General features: G+C 41.0%; 1 protein-coding gene across 2 annotated transcripts; it reads left to right on the forward strand.

The window, feature by feature from the left end:
* The first annotated feature begins 18,377 nt into the window (after window positions 1-18,377).
* olig3 (oligodendrocyte transcription factor 3) lies at window positions 18,378-19,259 on the forward strand. Of its 2 annotated transcripts, XM_029521621.1 has the most exons (2): window positions 18,378-18,574; window positions 18,605-19,259. In XM_029521621.1, exons 1-2 carry the CDS (start codon window positions 18,378-18,380, stop codon window positions 19,257-19,259), a joined length of 852 nt encoding a protein of 283 aa, XP_029377481.1. The 2 variants fall into 2 exon arrangements, with proteins under 2 accessions (XP_029377481.1, XP_029377480.1); XM_029521620.1 differs by having other exon boundaries at window positions 18,378-19,259.
* The last annotated feature ends 455 nt before the right edge of the window (window positions 19,260-19,714 follow it).

A 19,714-nucleotide genomic window follows, 5' to 3' on the forward strand; every position in this document is an offset into this window, starting at 1 on the left:
CTCTTTCTGTGTGTGTGTGTGTGTGTGTGCGCGCGTGCGACTAAAGTGCCAACAATTAATTTCTCTGACACATGCATGGGCCATCTGAGTTTAAACATACAGACTGAACCAAAACTTCTTTCAACTACTATGTCTTCTCATCGTATCGGATTCACTCTTTTCAGCTTACAAGAATTATAAACCAACCTGCAGTGTGGTCTATTGTGGTTAAGCAAAATAAACTAACGCTTTCACACAGACAGACAGACAAAAAAAAAACAAAAACAAACAAACCCCTCCATAAATGACAATGAATAAACAATCATCTCTCACTTTATCTAAATTATTCCAAAATCCATGCTGTCCTTTAAAAGTGCAGTTCAATTCAACAATGTTGAAGAAAATTCCTCTCATTTTTGATTGTGCATGGAAAATTCAGTTTATAGTTCAGTGTACAGTACATATTTAATATTGTGTATTGTGATGTGGTACAAAAAATAGAAATATTTCTTTTTTTCTTGCAAATACAGCAGATCTGCATCCCCCTCAGAATATTAAAATCCAATCTGAGCAGCTCTGAGTGTCAAAGTTTTTGTAATCAGTGGAGCACAACTCAAAGAGCAGATTTTGTTTTCAGAATAGAGTCCAAAAATGCACAGAACTCAAACACTGTTAATAACTTATTACATGATTTTAATCTGTGAATAATTCAGTTTAGACAGATCCTTTTAATCCTAAAGGAACAAACTGGTCTGAATTACAAATTTAAATACAGGTTTATGGTAACATTTCAGAGAATCATTATATTTTGTTGTTTGTGGTTTTACACCTTAGATTAATTAATAACTATATTTCATCAACCTTACTGTGAGAAAAGAAAATTCAGCGTCAGATTTCTGAGATTTAGCTAAATCCTCTGACTCTAAACTTATAACTTGCACTCAAACCTGAGGCTGTACCCCCCCCCCCCCCAAAAAAAAAAGGAAAAAGAAAAAGAAACAACGGCTTCTTTTCTCTTTTTCTTTCTTTTAAATCTCCTCCCTGCTTGTGACAGGCTGGACAACGTGACTCAGTTTGGAGTTGTTTTATAGAGGTAGCAGCAGTTTGAAACAACAACCATGACAGAACAGGCCCACAAAACAGAGGGACAGAAAGACAGGGAGGCAGAGACAAATGACCGTGTATGTGTGTGTGTTCGTGTGCACGTGGATGAGTGCATGTGTGTGTGCATCTGTGAGAGAGTGTGAGGGAGCTAATAAAGTAATGTGATGGATGATCTCCTTTCTCCCAGAGGGACCAGCACCATGTAAATTGGCCCACACAATACATTATGGATAAGGCAGTTGAGATTATAGCTTGTTAATGCGTGTCCCCCCCCCCCCCCCCCCCCCTTCTTGCATCCTTCTCTCTCACTCACTCTCTTTCCATCCCTCTGCTTCAGCTCAGGCAGTGACATGGTCACCTCATTGTTGGGGCGCGTGGGTCTTTTAGGTACAGATGGAGAGGGAAAGGAGCTGTACTGCAGCGATCTGCCAGCCATAGCAGAAGTTTGTGTAGCTGTGTGTGTGTGTGTGTGTGTGTGTGTGTGTGAGTGCACGCCTGTTCTTAAATTACTCACGTTGTAGGGACCAAAGTGTGTTCACATGGTCAGATCACGACCTGTTATGGGGACAAAAGATTTAGATAAATTTAAGTCACTGTCCTCTTAAGGGACACAAAGAAGCTGCTCTTGTGTATATGTTGGCTGGTCCTCATTTTTGCCAAACCTTCAAAGAGCTGTTAGGTATAAGAGCTGGATTTAAGGTTCAGGTTAGAATGAGGTTAGGATTATACATTCAGTTGTGATAGTTCAGGTTGGGGGTCCTCACAAAAATAGACATAGAGACATTTGTTTGTGTGTGTGAAAGACAGCGAGCCAGCTTCAGGCAGCCAACAGGGACAGTCCGTCAGCAGGGGCCAGGGCTGTGGACATATGTCTCCCCCCTCCCTTAACCACCCTACACCCCCCCGTCAGTCCTCCTAAGAGGGTGCCAAGCCCCCTCAACCTCCCTTCCTCCCTCCACCGGCCTCACTTGTTTGTCCCCCTCCCTCCACCTTGCAGGCCTGTCCAGGGACCTGTCAGGCCATCTGTTGACGCAGGACCAGAGGAGCTGGTCTTGAGGAAATGCTACTGTAGCTTGTATATGTGTTTTGCCTGGCTGTCGCTAATGAGCAGGGGTAATGTCTGTGTGTGAAGGCAGTGTGTCCCTGGGTAAAAGGTCTCTAGCAACAGAAATTGAATGGCAGAGTGTTCACCTCCTCCTAGGCTCAACACTTTTTCTACCAGATCTGCTTCAATTTTTACAAACTCAGAGTTCTAATATCATCAATAAACTAGATCCTTATTGTATATATTGAGAACCTGTTGAAAAAATATATATAAAAAGTCTTATCTCATGATATTATGCCTCTTTAAGATCATCCACATCACCATGTAATGGTTTCTTTCCCGGCCAATGCTTCATCCCTCCAACAAATTAGGACAACAGTTTTTATCTGGTCCAGTTGGCCCCCATAGGGCCTATAACTCAATGCATTTGTATGTGTGTGGTCAGGTCATTTCTTAGAAATTGTTTGGATGATTCTCTCAATTAAGTTGGAAGTATCCCTCCACTGAGAGGCATAGTCAGAATGGGAACTGTATAAGTGATAAAAAAAAACATTATTTGTCTGATAAAGAAATAGTTTATTAAACACCAACATAAATATAATAAGGCCTCTCAGACGTGCTTTAATACGTCATTGGTAAAACCCTAACCCTGCACCTGGGTGATTTTAATGTAAACATCATAAAATTAAGTGGGGCTTTTTACCATCTCTGTAAAATGTAAGCGATTTTTCAGGTAGGTTTCAAGTCAAAACTTTCATTCTTTAGGACTAACGGCAAAAAAACTCATAGTATGCATGGAAAATGGTCAAAAGGAAGATAAAACATGCACTTAGCATCCAAAAGCAGCTGCATTTTCCTTTCAGTGGGAGCCAAAAGAAAAATGGCTGAGTCCTCCACTGAGGACTCAACACCTGCATACACTCGGTTCTCCACAACAGCTGCCACGATACACTGAAGGTGTTCATGGTGGTGATCACATCGCCATCTTTGTTTACTCTGCAGTTTTCCTTTTGGGGTACAAGAACCTGCAGTTGAAACCTGGCCGTATGCTTTTTGTCTGCGAGTCAATACTATGGATGAAACAGGCACACTTTGGTTGATTACATGAAACTACCAAAAGCCAGAGCTTTCCAAATCTGAACATCCATATCTGCCAAGTCAGTGCCATGTTTGTTTGTTTGTTTAGTCATATTATAATATAGTAGTCATATTGTTCTGACTGAAAAAAGTTTAGTGTTGAAACAGCTTAATTCAATATTGGTTAGTCTGGGCAAAATTATCAATTTGTGAAATGCCAGGAAAATAAGTTGGTATCACAACTTCTCAAGAGTTTGTGGCTTGTGGTTAACAGCAATGTAAAAGAAAGAAATGCAGCATGTTTTAGCAGCTGAAAGCAGGTGATGTTTCGCTTCTCCTACGCAGCCATTTACAATTACAATTTAAAATGTTAAATCAACGGTCAGAATTTTGGTGATGATGTTTGTCAATCAATGCATCAGCCAATCACAGGACCAAGTGTTTTGACTGCCCTTGAAAACAAGTTGTGTTCCCAGCTCAGGACATCTTTTTTTGGCCTTCTAAACTAAAGTCTCTGTCCGTGTCTGTGTGTGTGAGAGTGTTAGAGTGTGTGTGTGTGTGTGTCTGCGTGTGCGTGAGTGCGAGTGGACCCTCCGCGGCTCTGTGTGTGGGTGGTTGCCTCCATCCATTAGAACGGGTCATCTCTCTCTCATGGAGAGTTTTCATGGCTATGGAACGGATTAGGAACAAGGAAACAAACCGAGAGAGGGGAGGAGAGAGAGGACGGAAGATTATTGGGCAGGCTGGAAGGAGGAAGAAAAGAATCTTAAAAAGAGAGCATTAGCATCTACACTTCAGCATTTGTTTGTGGTATGTAGCTGACACTCATCCGGAGTGCCCATGCGTACAGTGACTACAAATGAAGGAACAAGTGAACACTGGCATCTCATCAGAAGTGGCCTTTGAACAAAGGGGAGAGGAGAGGTCTGACGATAAGAGAGAGGATAATGTTGGGTTAAAGGGAGACTATCCCAACACAGTCATTATTACATGTTTACAACAATACCAGAACATTTTTAAGGAGAGAATATAAAATTGATCAAACTTGCATGTTAACTCTGCGCAGACACAAATTTGGCCCCAGAGAAACTAGAAGTATGACATTTAACACATTTATGTGATGGAAAGGCCAGAAAGCTTTATAAGAGTCAACAACGTATAGAACTAAGAGATTGACATTGTTGCTTCTGTATTTGAATGTCCTCCAACACTGACCAAGCAAGATCTTTTTTTTTTTTTAATATAAATTTCAAAAAAATAAATAATAGTCATTGTATTTTCTCTTTCGATTGAGCTCACTATGCCTAATGTTTTTGAGTTGTCCATCCATCCATCTGCTCATTTGTGTCTGTTTCACAAGTAAAATATCTCAGAAATGTCTTGAGTGGAATTTCTACACACATCTCTGGCACAAATATTTACTGATATTATTCGGCTGAACAGTTACATTTTGGTGGGCAGAGGTCAAAGGTCAAGGTAACTACAGCTTCACAAAAAACATTTTGACCGTAACCCCCAAATTCATAAACTATTTGACATAATCTAATTTATCCTGTTTTATCCTCTGAGACTTTCAAGTCTAGCAGGATAAAATAATGATATAATGACTTTTTATATCCATATGGTCAACTTCACAGTGAGATCATAATGTTCTTCATTATTTAATGCTCTAACAGAGGGTGAGTTTGTGACTATATTTCTTAGCAGGTTGGTGAAGTTTTAAGGCTGCAGGGGTTTAATTCTGGCAGTGTTTTTTTGCTTCAGTTTACAATGCACAAGCCATTTGAAAGGTGCAAATGGTTTTCCTTTAATCCTGTAATTAATCAATCTGTTGTTACTATTGTTAGTTGCTATTCTGTCACGCTTTTTTAGAAATTGCATGCTATCTATTTTTCAAACTTTTTCCACCTCTGTGCAACCGCAGGCAGGCAGAGAACAGTCATTTATTGGAAGATATAGGGACAAACAATTGCATCATAAAATGTCTAAAGGTAAATTTAGCATTTATTAGAACCATCTTTTCACGTTATAATGGTGTTGCATTATAGTAATACACTGGTCTGTTGTTGCTGGAGAGAACCATGGTGTTGCTTTCATTTCTGGGTTTGCTGTAATTGTGATATAAATGAAAACATTCAGAGATGTTTTCCTTTACAGCTTCCCTTCTGTGAAAGACACACGGATAAACACCTGAAAACATGCCATCACAAAGCAACTACCTCACTCCCTTCAAGGTTCATCATGTCCCATCTCATATTCATAATGCATTTCTGGTAGAGCAGAGATGGATTCACAGGAATATATAGCTTTCTTTATGGAACATTTACTTCACATCTTAGTGACTTTCTGAATGGATCCTGAAGGTGATTACGATTTAAAGTGAACTGAACATTAACTCAGAAAAAGTTTCTCATTTACAATTAGAGTTTGAACTATTGTCTTAACTGCTTTCTCTCGTTCACACACACACACACACACACACACACACAAACAAATAGACACAGACACCCGCCCGCACGCGCACACACGGAGCACCAGCCGCCAGTTGGTCTTAAAGAGGCAGATTCCTCTGCAGCATTTTCTCAACATCGTAAAGCGTCTGCTGTTTGAGGCGATGTTTTTTCAATCCGTCTGCTCTCCCTGACATTTCCAGCAAACGTTGGTGTTCGGTTGATTTGGGGGAAATTTGCACACCATATGCTGCAGTGTCAAACACCTACATTTAAGCGGGCTATGGCTCTGCATTCCATAATAGCAGCATCATTGCCGCTTGTTTATCTAATGTGCCTGTTAATGTTATTTATTGGGAGTCTGCCCGCTATCCAGTTCCTCCATGCATGCTAAGGAGACAGACATAAGATATGCAAATGCTAACGTCGGCCCAACTTCACGGCAGTAAAACAAAGCATTTGCATTTGATGTAGCACATAATAAACTGGTTATTAGCATTTTAAATGCGTCAAACAAACTTGAAAAATGTGGCCTGTGCTGGTGTGGTTTTTATATTGCCGCATGCAGTCAAAACACACGTACACACGCCACAAATGCTTTTATACACATACTGTGTGCATGAGCAAGCACATAAATATAAACCTGTTGTGCACAGGAGCAAACTGCTGTCAAAAGGAAAAGAGTCACAGGACAGATGATGAGTTTGATGAAGTTGTTTCTTATCTCTCTGTCTGTTTCGCTCTCCTGCCATAAACTCTCTCTCAGAGCATTAGAACACGCAATTCATTTCAGTGACGATTCATCCTTCAACTTCTGGAAAAAGAGGTCTGGTTTCAGCCCTGAGAAGCACAGACAATGAACAACAGTGCAACTTCTGCCGTCCCTTTTCCAATCGGGTGCTGCTGGTGATTCATGATGGGCCTCAAGTCAGAAGAAAGCTGACCTCTTAAACGCAAGGTCATTCACTAAAAAAAGCCATTCCAGAAATTTCAATTGTGTGAACGGTATAATAAGACACAAGTCAAAGATCATATATGTATACCAAATAATTGATTTCATAGCAAAAAAAGCCCCTCATCGACACAAACACCAGCTATAGAGCATACATCTCAGCAGCATTTACCCACTATTATCTACCGTATATGATGTCTCACACTGCTGCTGGTATTTTCTCCCATTATCTCATCCTAAATGAAGCAGTAACCTGTTGAGCAAAAGTTCTTAAAAAAAATTCTATATGGCACAAATGGGAACGTGTGTATATGATCTATCTGCTAAAAAGGGAAGTAACACAGCAGAATTAGTGCAAGAATGACAAACATTAGAAGCTGCACAAGAAAAAAAACATTGCAAGATTGTGAGGGTGCAACGAAATCAGACTATAGGCAGGATGGCTGCAGTTCAGCGCAGGCATACAGTAAAGTTTATATCGTCACATTTATAGCATTACATTAACCTCAGTATGGAAACAGAAAACGACAAAGTGCATCTGGTGGTTCTTAGTCTGTATTCATTTTGAGTATGTACTGTACATTTCCATATAGGACAATTAGAGTCTATGCTAATTATGATAATTGCTTGAGCCACTCTTTAAGTTTAACTTCTCTGGAGCTGCCACACTGGTGAAATATCCACCCCACAAACTGGGTGTTAATTTCAGCTGCATTAGCAGCATTTTCCGTCCAGATAGTCATGACAGCTATTATTTCCTCATCATCAGCACAAAATATAACACACACACATTATGGTGTTGCAAAGTATCTGAGCTGCATTCAGTTGGATGCAGCTTGCTGGTACCAGAAACAGAAGATGCAGTGTGCCGAAATTTCATGTAAAGATATAAACATGTCAAACATAAAGCTAAACTACGTTGAAAATAAGAAAGTAGCAGGTACCGTTACTCATCTGCTTCTATGCACACTTTTAATATCTACACAGAAAATCTTAACGAAGATGGAAAAAAATGTGGGAACAGGTTTCTTTGTGATCCAGAAACACTATTATCGAGTTCAGACAGTGGAGCTGACAAATGACAATAACAGCATTCTATTTTCTTCTATTTTAAAATATCTGAAAAAAACTATGATGTCTGGACTGATGCAGAGACATCCTTAAATAAATATATTATGAGATAAATGGTATATAATTTCTGTCCTGATGTTCACATTTACCCAGAGATCTTTGTGACTTCTTCTCAGACAGGTCAAACACGACTGAAGAATCTCTATTTATTTAAATCTAACAACCTCCTAAAATTAAATGATAAAAAAATTTACTTGTGGGAAAGTTGGGAAAAATTAATTTATATATTTCAACTGTATTTATTTATATAGTTGAACAAGTTTATTCAGTGACAGTTTTCTGTTCTCTTGCCTTTTTTCTATTTTTTTTGTTTTGGTCCGCCCAGCAATTCCCATTGTGTCTGGAATTCGTTGAATAAAAACAATCCAGAGTTTCAACTAGAATAAGCAAGAAGCATGAATGACTTGTGTTTTATTGCCCCTGTTAAGCAGCAAATCTTGAGCGAGCGCTGAGCGAGTGCAGAGCGCAGGAGGAGAGCTGTCTGAATTGGTTTTTCATTAGTGGTTAATGATGTGATAATCTCTCGAACAGTAACCAGGCCTTACACCCTGCAGCCTCACATCCTCACTCTAATGGAGTGTGTGTGTTTTCCTGCATGTTTCTGCCCACACATATGTTTGTAGAAGAGCACTGAAGTTGTGAATGTGCATGGTTATAACCCTGGGTTTGTGATGATCTTGTCTCATTAAGATTAAGATGGATACACACTAGTCCATTAGTGTCTCACACACACACACACACACACACACACACACACACACACATGTGCCAGACCTGATCTGAACTTGCCTCTCTACATGTAACCCCACTCACACACCCTCACCCCATCACACCAGCTTAAATCCTACATGTTAATCTCTCTCCTTCTCTCTCGCTTTCTCTCAAACACACACAAACATACTTGCTTTCATTCTCCACTAGCGGAGACCCCTGCTTCATTTTCTGGTCATCTGCATCTATTGCAAGGGGGCGAAGCGGACACAAAGTGACACAGGGCGCAGAATGGGGAGGAGAGGAGGCGAGGCTGGAGCTGCAGCCTGAAAGGAGGCAATGGGAGGTGTCCAATTGTCCCACATTGAAAGGGACAGTTAAAAAGGAGAACCTTGTTGCAAAAGCTGGTGGGTTGGGCTCAAGGCTGGTTAAGTGCTGGTGGTGTGTGTAACTGAGTGTGTGTGTGTCTCTATGTGTACTTGTGTCTGTGTGAGTTTAACAAGGAGGAGGAGGATGACTGATGACCAAGGTGAGGGTGATACTGGAGAGGATGATTATAAAGGTTAAAGGAATATTATCACAATGTGCTACGAGTATTTGCATTTTACAAAAGATACCAATATGATCTCTTTCTGCTTCACCCAAACCTATAACCCATTAGCTTACCAGATTTTACCACAAAGACTCCAAACAGGAGGAAAACTAGTACATGAAAATTTCACTTCTGTATTTTGACAGTACGAACTTGCTAGTTTAAAAAAATTTATCTGGTTGCACCATTAAACACTTAAAATGTTTTAGCTGGTTCAGATGGCTAATGTGTAAATCAGTTGGAAACATCTGTAGTGCTGTCCAATCAAAATAAATCAGTTACATAAACAAAGGCCAGCATGATTTCCAAAACTGCAAAGATGTCTTTTGTAAAATGTTTGTTACTGTTTCAGTTTTTCCTGCATATCTAAAGAAATTACACATTTCACTGCTATATCAGACCTTAATGATTAGAGCATAATCAGGTTCATATGGCATTTTTTACTCTGTGCTCTAAATAAGGCCTAACATTAACTTTGTCTTTTGGTTCAGATTCCATTCACGCTTTTGTTTTAAAACTGATTTCTAAAATGACAATCATCTCCGTCTACAAAAGCGTTTTATAGCTTCACATCACAGACAGATGTGCATCCATATTAAAACACAATCGTACATAAACCAACACTGGTCCTGTATGAACCAGTGGTATCAGGAAACACATTGTTGACAGTCAATTCCTAATTAGTTGCATTAATATGCACAACTTCACTGAACAGCAGCTGCTGGCAAAGACAAGGTCAGTAACACTTGAAATCTGTAATCTCAAGGCTGACAGGAGCCAAACTGATAGCAACTGGATGTGACTATGCCATTGCTTCCAAAGGTCTCTTTTTCCAATCCAGACTATTCTAGATAACAGCAACAGCATTTCCAAAACGGGTCTTCCTCAGGGCTCTGAAAGCCAGGGAGTAGTGTGTATGTAGCCTCAGTTGGCTACATAACAGTTACACCTGGAAGTTACTTTATGTAGCTATTGGGTAACAACTAATCTGTGAAGATTCATTTGTGTCATGGCGGTGTCACATGAGCTGCTCTATGAATATTCTTAATTGCAAAAAAAAAAAAAAAAACCAGAACCAGATTTTTCAAAAAACATCTACAAACATAAGGTGACAGGTGTTTGTCCTGGGGCTACTTCAAAAGAATTGGCTGGTTCAACCTAAGGGTCATTTTCTGAAGCCACTAGTTTTGGTCAACCAAAACCGGAAAGACTTGTTAATAGAGAACAAGACCATGGACATCAACAACAGAGTATGTGCTCATTGGGACAAAGTGGACAAAACAGTGAGGCTGACCTTTGCAAGTCACTTTCGGATAATTTCTGATCGAACGATAAATTTTAATGGATGTCGTGTGGCAGGTTACATGGCTGGAGAGAGATGTTTGTGCTATTTGATAGATGTTATGAAGTAAAATACATGCACAGTATTTTTCTTGTGGTGAGTTTTGGTTCAAGACTGTCGCCCCCACAACTACTTCTTGAAACTTCAAAAATGAGTTTTAAGTAAGTGACAATCATTTAGCAACACATTATTTCAGTCAGTGGTGAAAGATCTGACCCTGAATCTGGATTTCAGATCTCTTTCATTGATACGTGGCAAACCAGTGATTTAAATTAAATTGTGCCTTTTTCACGCCATTTAATATTCTTCTTTGCAGGTAGACAATCAAGATACGCACACCATGAGCTGCTGTGCATTGGGATGAAAATTGCACAACAGAAAACATCATTGCTTCTGTTTGACAAAACTCATCATCAACATGCTTCAGAAAGCTTTGAGATGCCAAATTTGTATCAGAGCGCGTTCAGACAGAGAGAAATCAGAACATGAAGGTATGTTTCTCCATTACTGAAATGTTAATTCGACTTGTTTTTGCCTAATTAACGCCAATGTTTTCCAAGAGCAAAACAGCCCCACAAATATTAATTAGGACCTCAATATTCATGTTGGCGGAGATGACTGTGAGGTCTGTAATTAACGAGTTTTTAATCGTTTGATCGTCTCCTTAATTAAAGGCTTGCTATAATTTGAAGGTTTGTTTACTTTTCACAAAACAAAAATGAGAAAGACAGAAATCTTATTGATATTCTCTTTTACCCAGAATTTTCCCAAAGTAAACTTAGAGGGAAAAATCAAGCTTTTAAAACTCATCCAAACATTTTTTGAGAGGTTTGGTTGTCATTAACTTTTCAAATGTTACACTTTAATCTTACAAGTAATAAAATAAAAATACCCAGAACTACTTTTGATGAAATCTGGAGGGGCTTGTGTGGCTTTACTTCAAGATTTCAAGACTTGTGTAGCTGTCTTCCATCTGCCATTAAAATGCTTCAACCTTTGTGATTCTCTGTTTGTGAAACTTCAAACTGCGGTTTGATGGTGTCTTTGATGGGCAAAATGAAAAGAGTATGGATCAACAGTTAAACATGCATTTGGTCTAATACACCTACTTAGGACTCTGCAGAATTGTCAGGATTTTATTCACATGGCAAAAGAGTAAAAAATAAACACCCTGATATTTAAAAAAAAAAAAAAAAAAAACAGAGCCTCAATCCAGCTGGCTCATATATTTCTGCTGGACAGGTCTGCAGAGTGAGTGAATGCAATTTAAAATTCTGTAGAAGTTTTTATGTTGTTTTCATTTCAACATATACACACATTCCCTTCTAAAAGAAAACAAACAAATGTGCATAATTCCCAGATCAATCAAAACTAAAAGTACCTCGATGTTCTTCATTCAGGGCACAGTCATCCAGGCCGCAGAGCATCTTAAGTTTTTTGTTTATTGAAGTCTGTTGAAGATGAAGAAACTTCACTGGCTCACACATTCAACACCTGCAGGTGTTACACCGCGAAAAGGAGGCAACAGAAAAGAAAACAGCCGGACACACCGCTTCTTTGGCGCTAGCTTCATTCAGAGTGAAGCATCGAGGCCGAGAGCGACCCCTTCCGACCCCTTCAGGCAAAACTAATCAATCCCGAACATCCTTTCAAGGTTCAACAGGTGGATCGCAGATCACATCATCAGGTAGCAATATTCCTTCACGTAAACATTTGAACCCTTCATGGAGCATGACTTTACATTTGAAGAGCATCTATTTATAAATGAAATTTTCACTCTTTTTGTAACGACTGGTTTTATTAACCGTTTCTAATGACTCCCGGTTCAAGCTGAGGGGGAGGGAGTTGCGCACAGACTCAAACTCCAGTTATTACGGTAGCCGGGAAAAATATCGCGTTGACATTACTATTAGGGAGCATGCGCGGCACCCGGAAACAGAGTTACGCTGCAGAGTTAAATACGGAGCCATCCGAAAAAAATACAAAAATATGGAGCCATCCGAAAAAAATACAAAAATATGGAGCCATCCGAAAAAAATACAAAAATATGGAGCCATCCGACAGAAGAGACCGGCGGCCGTATGAACCTACTTATTTTGTGAGCTTGCACTAAACCTGGTTTTGTTTGTGTGTGTGTGTGCGCGCGTGCGGGTGAGGCGAGGCGAGGCAAAAGTGCGAATGGTTGTGACGTCGTACGTCTGTTTTTGAATGGAATTCCTGAGCTGGCGTTAGCCACAATGCTAACACTAAACTGTCACTGTTGTTGTTGAAAGTGTAGATAATGATGATGATGTTTACATAGCCATGAGATGGCAGTAATAACATTTTATTTTCCCTTGCTGCAGTTTTTTATTATTATTATTATTTGTTTGTTTGCTTGGGCCCAGAGATGACTGACTTGCCAGTAAGAAACTTCTTACTGACAACTCATTTTCTTTAATACCCATTGTTAAAATACATGGACATGTATTTCCCTGTTATTTATTGTCCCTGTTATTTATTTCATAATGATAACATTTGATTTTTGAGCGCCACGGTGGGTTAATGTAGTAAAAACCTGGATGTGATTTAGTTGTGAAATTGACAAACAAGTTATCATTACCTGTTTGTAGTGGAATAACCTAAATGTTGTATTTATGTATTTATATTCTCTGGATGTGATAACAGGAAGTCACAAAAATGGTTGGACTAATGAAAGAGGAGCTCTCAAAGTATTTTTAGGCTTGCAGATACTTTATCACCTTTAATCCACCAACAGAAGCTTGTTCCGCCAAAGAACTCCTCGTTTACAATAAGCGGTAGTTTTTCTCAGTTCACTGAATTTACTGCAAATGAAATAGTATTTTTGTAACAAATGTAGTGAGATTAGTGAATTTTTGAATTCTCTGTGTTGAATAAACCCTAAAGCACTGAGGCTAATCTGTGCCTCCAATTGTCAAAACCTGAATCAACCAACACATGATGATTCCCATCATCTTAATCTCCTGATAAACAAAGAGCAAAAGGGCTTTTTTCCTGATGAGTCTTCAGTAGGAAAAGAACAAAATGTTTATTAGTTACAGTTTGTCCAGTAACAATGCTAACATTGTTTGAATTCAGACTAGACGTTGGCCCAGAAACAAAATGAACAATACAGATCTGAATTCAGCCTCTGCTTTTTTACACAACAGATAACTTCAACACAAAATAGTGGGCAGTGTCATTCAAAAATCATTTTTGTTGCATTTCATCAAGAATTTGTTACTGAACTGTACAAAATGACAACAGTAACTGGAATAACTGGTTGTCACATGCACAACCACAGGACTGTGCTGCTTTGATATCTTAAGCTGAATTTATAAATGTTGCAACCATAGTAACCTAAATCTTATGCAAAATTATTGTTAGATTCCGTTTATCCCTGCAAACATTTGCATTTGCAGGAGTTTTATTGTCAAGTGCCAGCACTGAGATTGTTAGGAAAAGATTTAAGGTGACGTTGTGCACAAACACTGTAAGGATGAATCCTCCTTTCTCATTGATTAATTCAACTTCAATAAACATCCTCAGCATAAGACATCCCCAACTGCACCACTCTTTCTTTGTCACTGATTATAAGAAATTCCCTAGGAGGAATAACTACAAGAAAATGAATATATTACATGCACATTACTTTACATAACTTTAAACAGTGCTTTAATGGTTACTGATTGCCATAGATAATCAAAAAAAATAACAGAAACTGACCTTATGCTCTGTGGATTCACGTTTATCATTTACAAAATATGCCTGAGTGAAACAGACAATGTTATAGTGAATAAAAGACTTGAACAGCTTTGGCAGTGACCTTGACCTTGTGCCTCCCGCCCATTTAGCGCTGTGCTCTTTTCAGCTCAGAGATGTTTGGGTTACACTGCTTGTGTCACTGATAGTGAGACAGTCGCTGCAGTCTGCTGTCTTCCCATACTGCCTCCAGTCAATGTTTACTGCCCTGAGCTTATTAGAGTGGGTATAGTGGCCTGGCCCACCCAGGAGAGAGAGACTGATTGGGAGTATTTAAATCTTAAATGTTGTTACTTGTATGACACAGACTGAGCGAAAAAATTTTAATGAGATTGCTTGTAAATTTTATAGTGCATATTAGCAATCATAGTAAAGTAAAGTAAGTTAAATTTCATTTGTATAGCACTTATCACAGATATAGTCACAAAGTTTCTCACAGATTAAAATAATCTATAACTGGAATCTCAATTATTCACAATAAATCACAAAGGGGGAAAAATTAAATACAGAGACATTATAACTGGCAATTTAGTCTTTATTTTCACTATCAGTGAACTCATACAGTATTAGTGCAGATGAAATCAGGTTGCAATTTTGAGTTGTTAAAAAAAAAAAGTTTTGAAATATCAAATATAAAGAAAAACTGAGAGTAGAAAATGAATGGTTGGGTTTTTTTATTTGCTCCTTTAACAACCAAAGCTGCAGCAGTGCTCGTGTCTGTTAGATTAGAGAGACATTATTGTTCAAACTGAGTCATCTGTCTCATTCTCTTATAGTACAGTTTTTACTTTATGTGAACTCCTGAGGGAAATATCTACCTCTGTAGCCCCTAAATGCTCCACTATGTTGACCAGCTGCTGTGTGTGTTTGTCTGGTGCTGAGCGGGTACCGTGCGTTGGATTTTTAGAGCTTCTGCTGTATATCAATCAGCTGCCTGAAATGAATCTGCAGGAGAAGTTCTAATGAACCCAGACAGTAAAGTTGCTGTCAGACAGCTGAACAATGAAGTGAAACTCACTATAAAGCCAAAAGGAACTGTATGACAGATGGATGCCAACATCTCGTCCAACAGCTGAGGGGAAGCCTTAGATCCAGGTGATATTTCTCCGTAGGTTCATGTTAATTTGACATTGGCTTGTTAGAATGACAGAAAGCTAACACTAAAAGAAATCCTGCTTTTGTCCGTGTAAATTTATTCTATCAGTGAAACAAAAGAGAAAATAAATTACCTGCCTCCTGTATTCTATGAAAACTAAGATCATACAGCGATAAAGAAACTGAACCAGCAAGAGTGAATGTGAAAAGGGGGTTTTCAACTACCGACACATTAGTGTGTGAAATGTTATATGGTCTTGAATGAATTCTAAGAGTTAGTGAAGTTTATCAGCATCACCATTTTAATTTTCTCATGTTGTTTGGGACAGTGATCTCCCCTCCATGTCAGCTTTTAAGAGATAAAAGTCCAGTTCGGCTCAAATGTTCAAATATAAAATAGACGTGATGCTATGTGAACTTAACCAAGTCCCAGAAGTTTTGACCAAATTATCATATTGGTCTGCATTACTGCTTAATTGGACCCAGTAAATGCAACAAGTTCGAATTTCATCTTTAAAATATTGTCATGAATTTCATCTTGTGCATATCAATCACTGGTTCAATTCTGACCCAGGGGTTTTTAATGTCTTTTTGCTGCCCAGAAATGTGATGTGATAGGGCAGACGGTTTATCAAAGACAGGGAGATAAAAAAAAAAAAGAGCGAGAGATGGGTTTTAAGAGAAGAAGCAAGCAGAGCCAGAAAGTGGAGAGAAGTAGGGCTAGAGACGAGAACTGTGAGAGGAGGAGAGAGGGATAGAGATAAAAGATACGCACAGAGGAATGAAAGGAAAGCAAAGAGCTTACGCAGTGAAAAGAGCACATTAGGGGCGACCTGCTGCGACAGTAGTGTGGAGAACGGTGAATAACTGCCTCCATTTAGACCAGTGTCCTGGTGGTGTGGAGCAAGGGGCCTCAGATGGACACACACAATCATACACACACACTGAAAAACACCAAAATACATTAATAAAGCAAAAGAAATCCATTCAAAAGTATGTGTTCCTGCACAAATTGATGCCTGACACACACATACAGGCTCACACACACACACCTCCGCTGAGCTCTCCTCTGTCCCTCTCATTCACACATATCTCCACATTGGCTGGATTAGGAACACTTTCTCTTGGGTGTGCGAGGCTGCCCCACACACAAAGAAACACTTGGGGACAGGATTAGTAGGCTTACAGCGGATTCACATATGTCCAGTTCAAGCAATTGGTATTCAAAGCTTTACACTTTCAAATGCCACCAAGAGAGAGCAAAGCCGACCAGCGCTTTTCTTTGCATTGGCAGCACCTTTATGAGAAGGGCTCTTTTGCTGGGCCAACAATGAGGCCATGAATACACATTTTTACTGTTCTACCAGGGAGATCTCATTGGAGAAAGATAGAGCGAGTAGAGTTTGGGACAGACTTTATTATCAGGGTTTGAAGTGCTGGGTGGGTGGGTTTGCAGATGGATGGATGGAAGGATGGACAGATGGATGGATGGATGGACGGATGGATGGATGGTTCAGTTGTGGTCAGAGGAAGAGTGCCTCAGTTACTTCCAGAAGTTATTGTTGGTGGTTTGTTCTTCCACTCCACCTCCACAAAACAGATCTGGAGTAGACTCTTCAGAGTGGAGAGAGCAGCTCAATATAGACAATACTGACTCAATTTAGTGTATTCTCCCAGTAGTATAAACAGCCGAGCTATTACACATCACTCTGTTCACCAAATTCATCAATGAAACATGTTTTATGATAGATTACTGCTTTTATAATTGGGTTCATTTCCATAAATTTGTTTATTTAATCATTTTCAAAATACAGAAAAAAAAATTCCTGATTTTTAATTCGACAGGGTTAGAATTATTATTAAATGCAATTTGACATTTGTAATTCTACTTAATTTTTTATTTAATTATTTTAGATATATTTCATGTGTGTGAATTAATCCTCCCTGCGTATTTGTATCCTCCCCATGAGAGGTAGAATAATTCTTTTAAATTGTGTTTTTAGGTATAATCATTTATTCTGCATTTTAATTAAGTGCAAAATGTTATTGATCACAACAGTTCGTCCCTGTTTTATCTTAGAAATACGCGATACGAATGGCAGGGAAATGCAGCAACAATAAACATAATAATTGTAATAATAATCATAGTAACAGGATGGAACGGGGGAAATAATCCTCTCCGTGGTGATGTGAAGTTTTATGGGGTCCAGACATGAGGTATCTGGGTAAACTCTGACGCCCACATGCTGCCATATGGCCGGCAGAGTGCCGAGTGTCGGAGCGGGCATGTTACCTCGGTCCCAGCGGAGGCCCTGCACCCCCCGCTGCAGCAGGAGCTGCTCAGTGGGAAAGCAATTTCCCCTCCCATTCCTCCTCACTCCCCCTCGGGCAACCACCGGCCGGAGCGCGGAGACTTTTCCTTTCTGGCCGTCCGGCGAACACCCGTCCTCCCAGCGAGGCGGGCTGCTGAAGTCACACAGCCTGCTCTCTCCTCCCGCTGCTTTTAATGAACACATGCTTGTCCCTGCGAGACACCAAAAAAGTCAAACAAACAAACAAACAAACAAACAAAAAATAGTTTTCGCGATGATACAGTTGTCGGTTTTGTGCGTAAAATGTTGGTTACAGAGAAGCTGGCAAAATAAACCAGAAGCTCCATGCAGAGCTTTACCTAAAAGGAAATGTAGAGGCAATAAAAAAAAACTGAGAGGAGAAGAGAAGCAGAAGAAGCTGTGCCCCCCAGCAGTGTCCTGACAATGGCAGTGAATGGTTGCGCACCGCGGTCGCTGGGACAGTCAGAGCACACCGCCCCTTTCTGACGGGCACGTCATCCTCCTAACTAGGCGTTATGAATAGGAAAGCCGCTTTTGTCCGCCCGCCTGTATAAATACCCACAATCAGTGTCCTCCTCACCGCAGAGACACACCGAGGGAGACAGGCGGCCGTCGAAGAGCAGGAGACCCGCTCACCGATGTGATAAGAGGGACAGAAGCGTGAGACAGAGAGGGGACACGGACCAAATCAGGTGACCAGGCAGAGAGGGGGAGAGACTAAGAGTGAAAGTGAGAGAGAGGGAGAGAGAGGGAGGAAGCCAGCAGCGACCTCCTACCCAACAACCTCGGAAGCGAACCCATAAAATGAATTCAGACTCCAGCCCGAGCAGCAGAGCCTCTTCCCCGGACATGGACGGCATGTTTCTCCGAGACCACCACCATCACCACCACCACCACCACCACGTCGGCTCCTCCGTGTCCTCCTCCACGCAGGGCGCCGAGCAGCAGCGCCAGAAGATGTCCGGCGGAGAGCACCTGCGCTCCGGGGACGCCAAGTCAGCGTCCGTGGGAAGCAGCAGCAGCAGCAGCAGCAGCAGCAGCAACAAGTACAAACTGAAGAAACAAGTGACGGAGGAGGAAATGTACCAGCTCCGCCTCAAGATCAACGGCCGGGAGCGGAAGCGCATGCACGACCTCAACCTGGCCATGGACGGCCTTCGCGAGGTTATGCCCTACGCGCACGGGCCCTCGGTGCGGAAGTTGTCCAAGATCGCCACGCTGCTTCTGGCCAGGAACTACATCCTGATGCTCACCAGCTCCTTGGACGAGATGAAGCGGCTGGTGGGGGAGATTTACGGGGGGCAGCACTCCGCCTTCCACTGTGGCACCGTGGCGCACGCCGCCGGCGCCGGCGCACACTCCGGCGGACCGGCCGCTGCAGCCGCAGCGGCGGCAGCAGCAGCAGCGCACCAGGTGCACCCCCTGCTCGGCAGCGCGCTGTCTTCCTCCACGTCGTCCACACTAACGAGCGCGCTGCCGGGGCTCACGTCCATCCGGGCGCCCCACTCCCTGATGAAGGGCAGCCCGGCCGCCCCCCCGGCCCTGCAGCTGGGTTCCGGCTTCCAGCACTGGGCCGGACTGCCCTGTCCCTGCACCATCTGCCAGGTGCCTCCCCCTCCACACATCCCCATCACCTCCACCGGCCTCACGAGACTCACGGGGGAGGGCAAGGACGGGATGAAATGATGGCCGGTCTGTCAGACAGACACACAGAGACTGAGAGATGTTTGTAAATAGAGAATTCAGGGCATGGGGGGGGGGGGGGGGGTTGGCCTCACTGCTGCATGCTGTTGTTTTGTCTGTTTTCCTGTTTGGCGTATATGAGAAAAAAAGTGTTATTTTCCTCCTTGTAACAAGGACTTATGACTGATGTTTTTGCCAGTTACAGGTAAAAAAAGGAAAAAAGTTCTGTCATGCAACAAGACTCCACGACTCTCTTGTGTTTGACCTATTTTTATTATTATTATTATTATTTCGTCTCATGCCATAATGTTAAAGGTGACTGAGGTTGCATGAACATTTAGATTTCAATTTTCATTTTTACTTTTTTTTTTTTTGTATCAGGCGTCATTTTGTGAAAACGAAGAATGCTCTTTGTGCCTTGTACCAAGGATTTTAAACTTGAGTTCTCTATGAAAATA

This window comes from Echeneis naucrates, chromosome 15, assembly GCF_900963305.1.
Source record: "Echeneis naucrates chromosome 15, fEcheNa1.1, whole genome shotgun sequence".
In the NCBI taxonomy this organism is placed as follows: Eukaryota; Metazoa; Chordata; class Actinopteri; order Carangiformes; family Echeneidae; genus Echeneis; species Echeneis naucrates.